The 16,659-nt window shown below is 40.2% G+C and overlaps 1 protein-coding gene across 3 annotated transcripts in view; it reads right to left on the bottom strand.

Moving 5' to 3' along the window:
- LOC126480714 (protein UBASH3A homolog) overlaps positions 1 to 16,659 on the bottom strand; it is a 275,438-nt gene that overhangs the window by 94,028 nt on the left and 164,751 nt on the right. For all 3 annotated transcript variants that reach the window (XM_050103971.1, XM_050103980.1, XM_050103989.1), the window contains one exon: positions 219 to 411. In XM_050103971.1, the coding sequence (XP_049959928.1) occupies positions 219 to 411 (193 nt within the window). The remainder of the gene's footprint in view (positions 1 to 218; positions 412 to 16,659) is intronic.

Genomic DNA, 16,659 nt, shown 5'->3' with positions numbered 1-16,659 from the left:
GAAAAGTGCTGACGAGAAGATGGCAAAAATGCTGGGAAAAAAAAGCTAACTACATATGAAGTAGGAAAGTACTACAGGTTATCTTGGCTGTTGGTTGCAATAGGTACTCACAGGTAAACACAGTAGAATGTGAAGCTAAGCACTGCACTGAAACAGCAAAACATGCCAGTAGCCAGAAAACTAACAAAAATAATTATATAAAATGTAGTCTAACATACCACTCCATCCTCAATATGTTTCTCGTCACCAGAATCGCTGGTTGCATCTGATGGTTTGGAGCTGCTAGTAGCATCTGTCACAGACTCAGAGAATATACCAGGCGGATCTGCTGAAGGATCCATGGTTTTCACTGTTTCATCCGGCTCTGTCACAGGGGGAGATGGCAGTGATGTTTCACTAAGACTAACTGTTCTGAAAACAATATAAACAGTGCAAAACTTGTTTAAACATACATTCCTTTGTTCAGATACATATAAAACTGAAAAATGTTGATGGTTATCAAAAGACTGTAAACACTGTATCACAGTTTTCCCAGCCAGACCATGGGATCATTCTATTGGCTGTTAAGGATGCACGAACTAGCATCCAACATCCAATGCATTAGATGTTTGTCCATCCTGGAACTGACAGGATGGCTTTTCCCCTAATTCACTTAAAGCTACTTGTCATCAGAGCCGAATTATCTGGCTTAAGGATGCTGTTTTACAACATTTGCTGGAAATAAACTTGCAAAAAGTCCTGGTAGAAAGCACTACTTTTGAATAGAGTGCTATTAACAGGAGAAGGAAATAACCAATGGGAATACTTTCCATCTACTCCTGAGGCTGCTGGATGAAAGTCCTGAATTTTTAAACCTTTTCAGGAGTGATAGGCTGCTCACAGGATCAGGGAGTCTATTAGGAGGCTTAACCGGATGTAGGATGCAAATTGTATGTCCTCTGGGGTGAAGGTGATTTTTAAAAATGTTCAACATTTCGGAGTTGTAGTTACTGACCTTTAGTGACCAACAAAATTATTTTTCCAGTATGTAAAGCCCACAAGAATTCAAAATTGTATTCCTGTTCACAAACATGGAATTATTATAAGTCATTCTCTGGTTTCCCAGGTGAGTGTTGCGGTTTAGTGAGGGTGTACGGGCTCAGTAGGCAGAGGCTTCATAGATTGTGGAGCCATCAGCTAACTGTGTTTGGATTCAGAAACATCTAACTGAAGTCAATGAAGTGCATTTGTCTACAGTGAACATTTTTTGATTCTAAACTTCTGATCGCCAATAAGAAGAAAGTGTTATGACAGACACTGAAGAAACTCTTCAGTATGAACTAACAACAATAAAAAAAGAGTCAAGGGCTGCAAAGCCATCATTCACCATCTTTACAGCAACAGCTTGGATTTATGAATGGCCATTAAAACTGCAACACCAGGCAGGACAGCAAATAAAGGGATTTTACTTATTGTGTGTACTGTATACAGAAGAGTACATGATTACATTTGGAGGTGATCTTGGAACATAAAGGGTGTAAAATTTAGAACACAAAAGTGCCGCCCCTGGCAGTAACATGAGTCTCAACCAACTAGGCACCTTATCACACTGAACTTAGATGACGTCTTTCTCAGCTGCATTGACAATCAGAGTGGAAAGTCTCTCGGCAACATGACACAATGTTTGCAACTGGTTAGAGAACTGTAGAATGTGGTGGCCAGGACAACAGTTGAACACACTCTGAATAGGGGTCGATCAGGACAGCACAGGCAACATGCACTGTCACTTCTATCTTTGAAAGTTAATGTCATGGAGAGCTCAAAAATAGTAATGCCTGTTGTCTAAATTACAAGCTGTGGGAACCAGAGGAGATAGTATTGTGTATTCAATGGCAACCCTGTAACATCACATCCATAGGATGATCACAAATACAATCTGGTAATGTTTGTTTTCTTCTGAGCCATCTCAAATAGATACACTTATGGTGAAGCCTTACAGAGAACCAGGACTCATCTGGAAAGACATTGTGGTGACAATGAGTGGGAGAACTACTTGTTGGTGTGACTATCTGCTGCCACTATGAGAGAAGCTGCAACGATGAAGGAAGGAACATTTAGGACGCTGAGGTCATTAGAGATGTTACACAAGCTCAGAATGTTTCAAAGATGGATAAGGAAATTGGCCACACTCTTTCAAAGGAACACTCCAGACATTTTCCAGGAGCAACTTTGGGAAATCTATTGAAAACCTAAATCTGGATTGCTCGACACATATTTGAAATGTTGTCCACCGTGATGCCAGTTTACACCACTAGGTATATTTACACACAGATTAATATTCAACCTCACTTGGTCTACAATAACAGTTGCCCTATTGACAGTCTGTGGAGCTCCAAAAATCATCGTACTGTTGGTATGGGTATTTTCCTGGCTGCAAACAAACTCATTTCTTGACATGAGATATGTTATTAAGCTGTACAATCCTGTACAGCCAGTGAACAATATGTCTGTGCTCTTGGGCACGAGTCATGTAGGGCTGTCAAGATCCTGCACGGTGTCTATTATGGCCCTCTTAAAACCATCAATTCCACATCTGCATGACAGCTGTGGGATCTCGGCCAATGTGGGAAGCAATATCATCAAATGATAAAATGCAGTCTCAATTTGCCAAGGTCCTGCTGCTGCTCAATTCTGTCACCTGTTTGCAGATGTTTCTCCTTCTTACACAAGGTATAACAGATATTACCGCACACAGCCAATGTTCGAATGTGATTTCTGAATGAGAAACCTACTGCATAATATTTCCTTAAATACAGAATATAGATAGTGTTAGTCCTAGATACTTTATGCCATTGCTCTGAGATGCTAATCATTTGTATATCCAAGCACATAATGCACTTCATGCCAATTCAACACTTGTTCCATGCCACCTTCAGGGTGTACTAGTTTTAAGGGCAAGAATTGTGTATGTCATGCTGCTTATTTTCTACAGCCAAACATAGTGGTAGCACTGTGATTGCATAGGCAACTGGTCTCACTGTTATGCTGGTATCATTGTTACATTGCAAGGGTGTATTATATCCATGGATTAGCAGATATTTTAGATCATTAAGTGCATCCGGTAAAGCAAATAATGCTTCCTGTATGTACCCTGTAATCCACGATGATAGCGACCAGTTTACACCACTAGGTATATTTACACACGGATGAACATTCAAAGGAAACTTAGTGCCTCCCATAGCCTACTTATTATCTGCAATGAACATTTATGTGCAACTCTGGTTTGCCGCACTGCGTGTAATTCACTCCAGATTATCTCCCTTACCTTTCAGAAAACCACCGTGTAGTACCACAAATGGTGCAAAATCCGTCTGGAAGCAGGTCATCATTTGTGTGCAAGCAGTTCCTACCTCACGGATGTTTTTATTATTCTGATAACCCTCTGTAATGCTTCACATAAAAATTTAAAGTAGAAACTTCTTATCTACACAGCACTTTTTTTGTTCATTAAAAACATGAAGTACTTCAACAGACACTTTGAAGGTCATTTTCAAATATGTTATAGTGTAAGGCAGGTAGGATTTATGTTGCACTGATAACATGAGCATTATAGATGGGACACATACTTGGATTTTAAAAGGAACTATCCCATCATTCACTTTAGAGAAACCATGGAAAACCTAAATCTGGATGGTCTTCTGGATTCCACTTCCTTAATCACTGTGTCATCTTGCTCCATCTCAAATATTTTGTCACAAGATAAGTTTCAGTTATAGAGTTTGTTCGCAGCCAGGCCTATCCTCTAAAGTTCTTCTCCCCACTATCGTCTTTACGCTCACAACAGTGTCTTTCATCTGATCAGATACTTTAAAAGAAAAATTGTGGTTCCCTTGACACGCTATCTGTTAATCAACAACTTACATCAGACTCATTATATTCTATCTTTTGTGAACCCAATTTGATCAAAATTTATGCTATTCATCTTAACAAATGGGCAGTAACAAACTAACAATCGGTATTCAAATTCTAAAAGTACCACTAAAAAAAGGCCAATGACAGCCAACTAGATAAATATGAGTGCTAAACTCAACAGCAATAAACAGGGCATAAACAAACGAAATGAAAGAAGATAGAGTGGAGGGGGCTTGGGGGGGGGAGGGGGGGGGGCAGGTGTTTGGTTTGTGGGGTGCTCAACTGCACAGTCATCAGCACCCATACAAAGTCTCAATTTTTACACAGTCCAATTTCTTTCACAATCCATTATCCATTCTAGCCACTGTCATGAATGGTGGTGGTGGTGGTGGTGGTGGTTGCAGTGATGACAACATAAACATCCAGTCCCCGGGCAGAGAAATCCCCAACCCAGCCTGGAATCGAACCTGGGGGGAGGGGGGGTCAACAGACAGACAGGTGGAAAGAAAGGAAAAAGAAAACCCCAATAATGGAGTAAAAAGTGAAGACAGAAAAAATGGAGTAAAAAGTGAAGACAGAAAAAATGGAGTGAAAAAACATAATGCTGCATCGTTCACAAAGTTTTGTTTTATCCATTACCCTTTTCAATGGTTAACCATCATTATCAGGTGGAAAATGCTGGTGATTTTGTGCAGCAGCATGTGAGGTGGCCATGACGTTACGTCGTTACTTTCACTGTGGATAACTGAGCAAATTAACCACAGAACACAAAGAAGTAAAATTAGCAATATTTTCCACTAACAAAAATTATGTGGAAGATGCATTCCACCTGATGATGACTTAACTGCTGAAATGCACTGTGGATAAAAACAAAACCTGGCGACTGATGCTTTTCATTCTGACAGTCACAGCCTTCAAAACATAATCCATAATGAATGTAAAACACAGAGAAAAAATTGGGATAAATTAATTGGGAAGACAGATTATGAAAGAATGGCTGAGAGAATGAAAACGTATATAGGAAGTGGGAGAAAGGATGGCTGTTGAAATATGCTCACTATTTTTATGTACTTGAATTTAGCATATTTCGTGACAGTACTCACTTTTCCGTGGATGTTTATAAGATGATATTTGACTTTTTTGTGCTGGCTTCAGTCGTCTAGTGAGAGTATGATTCCATAATGCTGTTTTGTCGGCTGTGGAAATGTCCTGGTTCAATGCACTTGCCTCATTTTTGGAGTTTCAAATACCATTTTTCCGAATGTGCTTCCTTCTTGATGTTTATATAAAAAAGTAGTAGAATGACTTATTTTTGCCGGTCACTTGCAAATTATTATAACGGGGACCTGTACATTGTTCCACCGTCACACACCGAGTGTTCACTGCCGACAGACTACAGCCAGAGATGACTCCAGCATCAAACACATTTCACACAACACACAAGCTGGCACTTGTAACCAGTCTCTTTGATATTATTCGTCGCATCTACTAATATTAATCAATATGCTGTTACTCTCGGACATATAAGCAAATTATCATAAAATAAGGCAAATTACAATTCACAAAAAATATTCTGACAAAAATGTAAGAAAACATTTACAACCTCCCTCATTAGATTTGGTATCGACAAATCTGGTAGAAAATAACACATCTCCCAGATGCATTACACTGTAGAAGATGAAATTTGGAAATTTGTGGTAAGTTGCTATGGAACAGACATGTGTACATTAAGACAAAGTGCATGCCATGAGCTCAGTATTTATTGATAGAAAAAGATTTCATTTTCAGAGTTCACAAAATCTGCTGATGGAAGATGAGACCCAGAACTACTTCCAGCATAGAAGATCCCTCCTTAGATATAAGCAGTATTTAATGATATGCTCATCCTCCTATTGCCAACATTCACAAACTCAAAATGACAGAAAATTCCTCTACCCTGTCCCATAATGAGGCTTCAAAGTGACATTCAGACCCACAACCATATGTTCAGTCACCCTACTCTGATATAATCCTCACATGGAGGCTCACATGGAAGAATAATTTCAACAGGCACATTTACACCTGGCAAAGAAACACGACTAGAAGAATTCTGCATGTGCTTCCTGAGATTTACTCACCAACAGCATTTCTGAACATGTTTACTTTCAGCCTTATGTAAGTTGACTGTGTTTTGGGGGTAAGACAATGTGACATGAAGCTAGCGAAATTATATTTTTACTTTACTATTTATGTCTAATCTTTTAACACTTCTATCACTATCCCAGCATTCCCGTTTAATAAAATTAATTTTCTTGTAATGGAGAGCCCATGACTGAACTGTTACTGTGGTATTTTATGCAGGCTCTACTATACAGCAGAAACAAAAGTTTCACATGAGTCCCAAACACCATTATACAATGTCTTTCCAAATTTACATCCAACCACATTTTGAAAATAGTAGTCAGTTACAACAGCAGAAAGTTCTCAGCCCAATTTATTTGAAAATTCTCAAGGAAAGATGGCTTGCTGTGTCAACCACCTGGAATTTCCTTTTTATTTTCACTTCACACTCTATCACTGAGTACATTTTGTTGCTGCTGAATCATCTAACCAATCCTTGGAATGTCATGTTTAATTATATGTTCTAATGTTTGCAATGATTACAGTTGCAACCTGCTGACACCAAAATGTAGAGAAAGAAATGAGTGCTTTTTATTTTCACTCCCCTCACTATCAGTGAACACATTTAGTCATATCTCTGTCACTGCTGGATCATGTAATTGATCTCTGGAATGTCATGTTCAAGTAACTATTCTAATGTTTACAGACATCAAGGTTGTGACCTGCTGACACCAAAATGCAGGGGAGGAAATGAAGAGACGCCATCATTCCACTGCATGTGCTGCTTCTGTTTAGTCATGTAGAATGTGTATTCCCATGCTGAGTTGGTTCAATGATGAGTTCAGGTAAGAGAAATATAAATTTCAGTCAGTTCTTTAGTGTAACACTCTGTACCTCAAATAATATTTTATTTGTCCTATTCTTTCCTTCACAGTTCTTTTGGCTTAATCTATAGATGTGAACTTAATTGCACACACCAATCTCATCCCACTTTACTCACTAAAGAACACTTATTAGCTCCTGCATACTTATTGTCTGCTATTATTTTACAATTCATGGAAGAATCTTTTCCAGCCCCACAACATAAACTAAACACATATATGCAATGCTGTTTTGCCTAGCATCATCACATGTAATTAGTGCTCAGAACTACACTCTTTGTTATCTACTAAGAACATTATTTACACTCTTCTTCCATCCCATGTCATCTTCCTTATTGCCTTCTACTGCTCTTTGACAGCTTTCCATCTTTACATTCTTTCTGATTTTGTACCATCTTTAGTGACCACTATTTACTGCATCGAAAGAAAGAAAGAAAGGAAAATTAGGGTTTCGTGTCTAGTCAACAGGAATGTCAATAAAGATGGAGCACCAGTTCGGATTGGGAAACTATGGAGAAGGATATTGGTGGTGTCCATTTTGAAGAAATCATTTTGGCACCTACGTAATATATTTAAAGAAACCACAAAAACCTAAAATTGGATGGCTATAACAGGACTTGAGTTGCCATCTTACCAAATGTAAATGCAGTGTTTTACTTCTGCACCACCTCATACTGTTTACTGTGTCAGAGTTTATTAATTCATGACTGAGAATGGGATTAGTGGCCATATTTACTTCATGGTTTGCTGCTTTTTGTTTTCCTATTTCACCACTCCTCTTCCTGTTGAGATTCCCTTCAAGATTCTCTTTCTTGTAATTCATTCTGAGCACATCTTTGTGGAGAGTTAACAAAAACTTCTTTCTGTTGGTGGTTGCTTTAAATATCACTCACTGAATTTTCAGCTTCCCTAAATTTCTCACACACATCGTTACTCTTCTGTCTGCTACACGAATCCAATAATGACATACATATTTCCAGGTGCTTTTACTATGACTCATCTTGTTCCAAATGTGTTCGCTTGTTAACACTGACAAATATCTACTTTGCTGTGTATTTGTATATTATGACCTTCTATATACAGGGTGTTTATAAATGAATATCGGGGTTGTAACACTTTGTAATATTTATTATTTTAAACTTACAGTTATAAATGATATGTCAAATGAAAGAGCAACTCAAACAGTTTCACCAAGAGCCTTATAAATGTTCAATGTGAGCACCATTTGTCACATGGCACACATCAAGTCTATAGCCGAGTTCTATCCAAACGTTGTTAAATGTGTCTTCAGTGATTGTAGCAACAGCTGCTTCAATCCAGTTTCTTAATTGAAGGAGGTCTGCTGGTAGCGGAGGCATGTACACACGATCCTTTATGAAGCCCCAAAGGAAAGAATCACATGACATTAGGTCGGGTGAACGTGGAGGCCATGCAAAGCAAGCCCCGTCATTGGGCCCCTTGCGGCCTATCCAGCGTTCGGCTATAGACTTGATGTGTGCCATGTGACAAATGGTGCTCACATTGAACATTTATAAGGTTCTTGGTAAAATTCTTTGAGATGCTCTTTTATTTGGCATATCATTTATAACTATAAGTTTAATATAATAAATATTATAAAGTGTTAAAGCCCTGATAGTCATTTATAAACACCCTGCATTACGGCCTTTAGCTTCATTTTGCAAGTAAACAGGTAAGATGAACCTCCATTAAAGATTGTAGAGTAAGTTGCATTTGTGATCTTTGACTTGGGCTGCCGATGTGTCATGCTGCACACACTCCACCCCCCGCCCTGCAACAGAGCATGACTGGATAGTTGAGAAAGGTTTTTATTCCATTTAAGTACAGTTGTGGAGTCAGAGAGCTCTGATGTGGTCGGTGGCCTCCATGATGTAGGCAGCCACAGGCCAAGTAGTGGGCTGATGTCAGAAAGAGGCTGCCAGGAGGACATCAAGTGACATGTACCTACAGGTGCCAGCTGTTGTCCAAAGGCATGATGCAAGGTGGTGGCAGCACCTGATAGACAGCAGAAAGTGGCCAGAGCTGATGGACTCTTCATGCAGCTCAGTAGGAAGCACACTGGGGACGGGGGATCAAACTATGATGTCTGGCATGGCTGATGATGATGGTGTGTGACCTTGCCAGGCAGTGGACTGCAACTGTATATAGCGGCCCAGGGTGATGAACAGAACAGTGTGTTCACCTGGGCAGTGGTAAGTGGGCAGCTAGTTGGCCCACACTTGAACCCATGGCCAGCAACAGATGATAATCACCCAGCTGGTGGCCCGACAATGCATAGGTGCCAACAGTGTTCTGACTCAGATCAGGCATCATCCTGCAGCTACTGACTGCAAAGTCTGATGGTGTTGGCTAGCTGGTTCACCTCAGACTACAAGTAGACTTCTTCTCATGACTGGCAGCTGGCATTGACTGAGTAACTGACCATACTGAGTATGACTGAGACTGAGCCAGGCTGGCTCTGTGTTTATCGAACAGCAACATACCTGTCCACTAAGTCATAACAGGCTGGAGCTGCTGGGACTAATTATTTGGAAATCGTGACATCATCTGCTCTTTCTTTACTGTACCGTCAGCTCCTTCAGAAGCCCTGTTGGCATTTCAATACGTTACAACTTCAACTTTGAGAAGTACTGGGCAGGACAAAGATCAGTATATTGAATACATGTTCTTGCATGCTGAATACATGGTGTTGTGTCATGGCACTTAGTTATTGAGTAGATACGATACCCTCTCTGTGATGTCGTTCTGCTGAATCAGTGCAAGAGCTGTTCATTACACCAGCTCAAACCATGGTGCAACACTCCTCTCCCTTTTGAGAGATTCAGTCCACTGGATTCCATCCTGTTTACATTTCTGTAAAAATTGCAACTACATGTTTCATAGTTTGGCAAATATACACAACATTCTCCATTCCTCTTTTACTGTAATTCAGTGTGAACACAAAGTTCACTGGCAGCTTATTTATTTACATACTACTTTGTAATACTAACCCAGCTTACTGGCAGTTGATGCACAAAGAGCTTGAGTGTTCAGGCATTTTTCTGCCTAAAGTAGACACAGGTTACACAAAGAAGAGTTACAACCACAACGGTACAAGAAACTGAGATACTCATTGTCATGACTTTACTGCATTGTCCTCATGGTACTGTTATATGTGTTGGTGTGTCTGTTCCATGGTAATACATCCTATTAGCATATCTGTAAGTTCATTCAGTCAATGGAGGAAGTCAAATTTCAAGATGTTGTTCACATAAGTTAGGTTCTGGTCTGGCTTGTTCAGCCAGTACAATAAAGCCTGTGTCACATTCACTATTATAGTCCTAGTGATAGTAAATGGAAAACAAAAAGATGTTCCTGCTGCATCAAATGTTGTACCATTAATCAGTAACCTACTACCTCGTAGTCCTAGCCTCATCATCCCTTTAGGTCAAACATGCTCATAAGAGTTGTTTGTGAACATGGAAGAGATCCAATGCATGCTGACCCTTTGGAAGTAAAGATGCAACACCAGGATATCTCGTACAAATACCACTGCTTCTGTTGTCCCAAAAAACAACTGTGCCTCACTTGCTTTTGTGTCAGTCTACATCATTTGGATCGAGCATATTGTAACTCATTCTCTCTGGCACTGACGGAGCTCATCCATCAACTCAACATGTAGCTTCCCTCTTCTTTGAAGATCAGCAGCATCTCCTGTGTCTTTACCTATATGAACTTCCCTAGAGCTTCCCACTTTACTGGGTAGGGGAGAACTACGCAAAAATTGTAGCAGCAGGGTGTATACGGGGACAAGGAAAAAAAATTCCCGGATACCCCGTTTAAAAATATGATTATTCGCGAAAATACACTTTTTATGTGGAAAAAAAAGGGGAGAGAAATTTTGGAAAGACCTTTGATTTGCAGTAACATATACGCTGCATATTTTCGTATTACAAAAGTATAAATTCTAATTGCACCAAACACAGCGCGTTAGTTTCCGGAGCGTTGAAACCGAGGTTGCGATGTCCTTTTGTAAGCGAGTCATATCTCAAGCCACGAGATCTCGTCAGCCGATGAAATGAAATGAAATGAAATGGCGTGTCACGAGGGCCTTCCGTCGGGTAGACCGCTCGCCTAGTACAAGTCTCGATTTGACGCCACTTCGGCGACTTGCGCGTCGATGGGGATGAAATGATGATGATTAGGACAACACAACACGCCCGATGACAGCGGCTAGCCGGCTATTCAGAGCATAGGACACGTGTTATAGTCAGCCAATAGCAAGATCACTGGTCACATAGCGCGAACACGCAAGAGGAAAAGTTAACGGTTTGCATTAATGTATGCCGCACCGTATATCTACTAGAAAAGCTAAGCTTTCACATATAATGTTAGTCTCTAAGATTAACACGCTACAACAGAAGCTAAGCTTTCACATGTTGATATTTCACATGTGTTATACTTTAAGACACATCACACAAATGTGCCAGTAAATTTAAAATTATGACATAAATGTCTCGGCTCGAAATTCTTGTAAGTGGCTGGTCCTCAAACTGTTCTGTTTCGAACGCTCTGTGATTTAGATATCCATCCCACTTTCTCACACGTAACATAATTCATCTTGCGTAAAAAGAAATTTACTTTGAAAGTAACGCTTTTCTAACCACCGTTCGCAATACTATTCGGAGACTGTTAGAAATAGGTTCGATTTACCAGTTGCCAGAGAGCACCAGAAAACAGGCATAATTGTGCGTGTGCAACTGCAGTGGTGTAGGAAGCCCGTATGTTCGTGTGTATAAAGCACTAAGAGAGCTTACATTACACCATAAAAGAAACAGTGCATCAGAGGATACTCCACGAGCATCGTAATTTCGTAAACCATACTAAAATGCATAATTCGGCTTGATGTGCAAATTGGCTTTTTCCAGATTCACAATGAAGTAGGTCCCATCTGATATTAAGCTTTTCAGTGTGGTTTTAGGGATGTAAATTTTCTTGGAGTACCAGTACTCTACGATCTCATTTTTTGTTCTTTATTATGGCATAATGCCATATATGGCAGAAGATGATAACGTGCACTTGAAATTGCACTTGAAATTCAGCGAACAGTTGGATGTAGCCAATACTGTAAAATGATCGCCTCGGCGGAAAGATTAATGAAGCCAAATTTCTTTAGCAAACTTGCAAAAATAACTTCACTGTTCTGCAAGGCGACTAATGCTTGACTGCTACTAACTTGGAAATAAAATCAGAAAACTGAAATTAATAATATATTTTTGCCCTCCGTAATTATGTGAATGTATTTTAAGTCACTTGATAGCTCCCAGCCACAGAAATCCGTTTTGTTTTCATTTGACGTGGGAGCAGTACACGAAGAGAAGCAGCGAATTCACTTTACGTAAACACGGGTCATGTGGAGGTTAACCCCCTCCCCACAACAACTCAGACAACTCTGTGCAAGCGTGAATCTGGCAGCTAGCGCGCGCGAGAAAAAAATTTCTCGTTTGCATCTGGCTGCTTGCTGCTACTACCGATACAGCTAACAGCCAATCTTCAAGTAGCAGGAGAAGTTACTGCTTATACGCGAGTCGAATGCGCATGCGCGAACGTCCTTTGACATATTTTTGCTATTTGCAGACGCTTGTGCGTGCACGGTTGTTTGTTGTTGTAAATTGCACATTTCCTTTGCCACTAAAGTTTTATTTTTTTCCCTCTCGTTTATATTTTATTGCTGCAGTATCATTCTCCAGTAGCAGGATACAATAACATTCTTTGCTAGAGAATCAATTCTGCAGTCAAAATTACAAAAATTTAACTTAAAGCTAAATCAATGAAAAATTCCCGGAATTCCGAAAAATTCCCGGGTTTTTCCCGGTTTTCTCCCGGATGAAAAAATTCCCGGGTTCTTCCCGGTTTTCTCCAGGATGAAAAAATTCCCGGGTTTTTCCCGGATTTCCCGGTTGTCCCAGGTCGTATACACCCTGATCAGGCATTCGTACTGACCACTGGAAACTGGACTAGTATATGGAGTCGGGCTCTATTGGTGCCAATTCCTGCCATTGCCACATGATAAAATCATCGCAAGCTCTGTTCTGTTGGCTTAACAACATGTTGAAGTTCTGCTGTTAATGCCTTCTCCACCTTCCACAGGCCAGCTAGAAATTGTTTCCGGGGAGAAGGAATAACACTGTAGGACTCAATTGCCAATGTACCATATGGTGGTGGTGGTGGTGGTGGTGGTGGTGGTTAGTGTTTAACGTCCCGTCGACAACGAGGCCATTAGAGACGGAGCGCAAGCTCGGGTTAAGGAAGGATTGGGAAGGAAATCGGCCGTGCCCTTTCAAAGGAACCATCCCGGCATTTGCCTGAAACGATTTAGGGAAATCACGGAAAACCTAAATCAGGATGGCCGGAGACGGGATTGAACCGTCGTCCTCCCGAATGCAAGTCCAGTATGCTAACCACTGCGCTACCGTATGGTGTATCACCTCTTGTAGTGCTGTTATCTCTACTCTAGCATCAGCTAGTAACCACAGTAGTCTTTCCATTGCCACTCTGGCACCTACGAGATCAAGCCAGGTCTGCATCATGTTCAGGTCTTGAGTCATTGTGCCTATAGTTTCTTTCACACACCCCATCAGTTCTGTTGACAATTCCTGGAGTCTTAAGTTAGTTAGTTACAAGTTCCATAGATAAATTAAATGATTCTTTTATCAAAATTATGTGGAACAAGTCAGTTTATACAATATGCGCACATGATTAGTGATAACATTAACAAACACAGTACGTTTTTAGTCCTGTTCATGCAACTGCACTGAAAAACAGATTTTTTCCTTTTTTTCTTTTATTATTTTCTTTCATTTACTCATTTTTTTACTGGCTACCAGTTTTTAAATAGAAATTCATTAATTGAATGGAAGGAGTTGTCCAGGAAAAATATTTTAAGTTAGATTTAAAACTTACTTTGCTATCTGCAGGGCATTTTATGGTACTAGGCAAATAATCGAAGATTGCTGTGTATTAAACTCCTTGCTGAGCCACAGATAGCCTTCATAACGGGTATTAAAGGTCATTTTCTCTCTAGGGTTGTAGGTATGTATATCACTGTTCTTTTCAAATTGTGATGGATTACTTATGACAAATTTCATTAACAAATATGTATATTGTGATGGCACAGTTAAAATGCCTAGCTCCTTAAAGAGGTACCTGCATGACATCCATGGGGAACACCACGTTATTCTTATTGCTCTCTTTTGTACAGTCAGTACTTTCTTTCCAAGTTATGAATTACCTGTTACCCCCCCCCAAAAATTATATTGTAAGATATTACTGAATGGAAAAATGCAAAATATATCAGGTCAATCCATGTGTTTCCAAAATTAACTATTACACAAAGGGCAAAAGTAGCTGAACTTAATTGTTTGGGAAACTCAGTAATATGCTTCTACCAGTTCAAACTTTGCCAGTAGGCTTGGCAAAATGGTAATACCGGTTTCTGTCAGTTTACCACAGTTAAGGACTGTTAGCCTTGGCTAACAACTGGATGGATGAACTTCTGAGTCTGCCAAGCACTGCCGATGAGTGGGATACACTCAGCCCTTGCGAGGCCAATTGAGGAGCTACTTGACTGAGAAGTAGTGGCTCTGGTCACAAAAACTGACAATGGTTGGGAGAGGGTGCGCTCACCACATGCCACTCTATATCTACATTCAGTGATGCCTCTCAGCCGAGAATGACACGGCAGTCAGTCGGTACAGTTGGCATTCTAAGGGCTGCTCAGACAGATTACTTTGGAATACATTGAGGGAGCAAACAGTGATCAATGTTATTACCAATATTTACTATCAAAAACAGTCTTGATCACAAATTATTTATTCCAGTGACCGGATTCAACCACAACTGTGGTCATCTTCAGACCTACAAGTCAAATACAAAGTTTGATCAAAGGGCTACATACATTAAAGAATAATATATAAAGCTATAAAGTGATGAATTGCCAGTGAGCAAGAACCTCCTTCTGGTGATAAATCACTACTGGAGAAACCAGTGCACATCTTACTATATACACTGGAGGCTCCGCCCACTTCTGGCAGAATTATGGCATTGCTAACCAATGGGTTATAGGTCGAATAACAACACAAAATTTCTTAGTTAAAAGAACATTGACACAAAAGAAAACTGTTGTTGTTGTTGTGGTCTTCAGTCCAGACACTGGTTTGATGCAGCTCTCCATGCTACTCTATCCTGTGCAAGATTCTTCATCTCCCAGTACATACTGCAACCTACATCCTTCTGAATCTGTTTAGTGTATTCATCTCTTGGTCTCCCTCTATGATTTTTACCCTCCACACTGCCCTCCAATACTAAACTGGTGATCCCTTGATGCCTCAGAATATGCCCTACCAACCGATCCCTTCTTCTAGTCAAGTTGTGCCACAAATTTCTCTTCTCTCCAATTTTATTCAATACCTCCTCATTAGTTATGTGATCTACTCATCTAATCTTCAGCATTCTTCTGTAGCACCACATTTCGAAAGCTTCTATTCTCTTCTTGTCTATCTAAACTATTTATCATCCATGTTTCACTTCCATACATGGCTACACTCCATACGAATACTTTCAGAAACGACTTCCTGACACTTAAATCTATACTCGATGTTAACAAATTTCTCTTCTTCAGAAACACTTTCCTTGCCATCGCCAGTCAACATTTTATATCCTCTCTACTTTGACCATCATCATTTATTTTGCTCGCTAAATAGCAACACTCATTTACTACTTTAAGCCTCTCAGTTCCTAATCTAATTCCCGCAGCATCATCTGATTTAATTTGACTACATTCCATTATCCTTGTTTTGCTTTTGTTGATGTTCATCTTATATCCTCTTTTTAGACACTGTCCATTCCGTTCAGCTGCTCTTTCAAGTCCTTTGCTGTCTCTAACACACCAGATGCCACACAAGATGTCATCAGAAAACCTCAAAGTTTTTATTTCTTCTACATGGATTTTAATTCCTACTCCAAATTTTTCTTTTGTTCCCTTTACTGCTTGTTCAATATACAGATTGAATAACATCGGGGAGAGGCTACAACCTGTCTCACTCCCTTCCCAACCACTGCTTCCCTTTCATGTCCCTCGAGTTCCAAGTGGGTTAGTTGTGTGGTATCCCACTCTGCAAAAACTCTATTCTTATTCGCCACTTATTTCACTCATCAAAGCATGTCATTTAATTCCTGGATATCATCAGCATCTATAGTCCGAAGACTGTCTTCACCTGAACCAATAATCCTCTTTAGTGAAGCAATAATGTGTGTGGCACCACAACTAGTACGTGAGGTAGATGTTCCTGTAGCCATTTGTGGGAGGGAGATACCCCTGGCACTCTCCTCCCCTCCTCTCAGCCTCAAGATGCAATTCAGTGACTATTTCCTCCAGCATCCATACTTCGTTCCTTACCACCCACAGTTTGTAAGTCAACTTTCAGTGTCCAATGGTGGCTGGTTAGAATGATGTCCTCATGTCTGGAGTGCAGTACTCCTCCTCCTAGTTGCTGATTCCACAATGCATCTAGCACTTCCCCAATGCAGAGCGCAGAGACAACAGAATTATGGCAAACATCATGGTCATTCTTGATCATAATGCCACATGGGGAAAACTAATTCACATCACTCTCTCTCCCACTCACAAAAGAACCGGGTGTCTGTGACTCACCATTGCACACCAATGATGTAACACATACTATTATGACACAACATAACTTGCTACAATGCTCACCATGAGTTCTGTGTC

The sequence above is a fragment of the Schistocerca serialis genome, chromosome 1 (genome assembly GCF_023864345.2).
Source record: "Schistocerca serialis cubense isolate TAMUIC-IGC-003099 chromosome 1, iqSchSeri2.2, whole genome shotgun sequence".
NCBI lineage: Eukaryota > Metazoa > Arthropoda > Insecta > Orthoptera > Acrididae > Schistocerca > Schistocerca serialis.
Note: the sequence above shows the minus strand (reverse complement) of the source record. Positions and strands in the feature narration are given on the sequence as shown.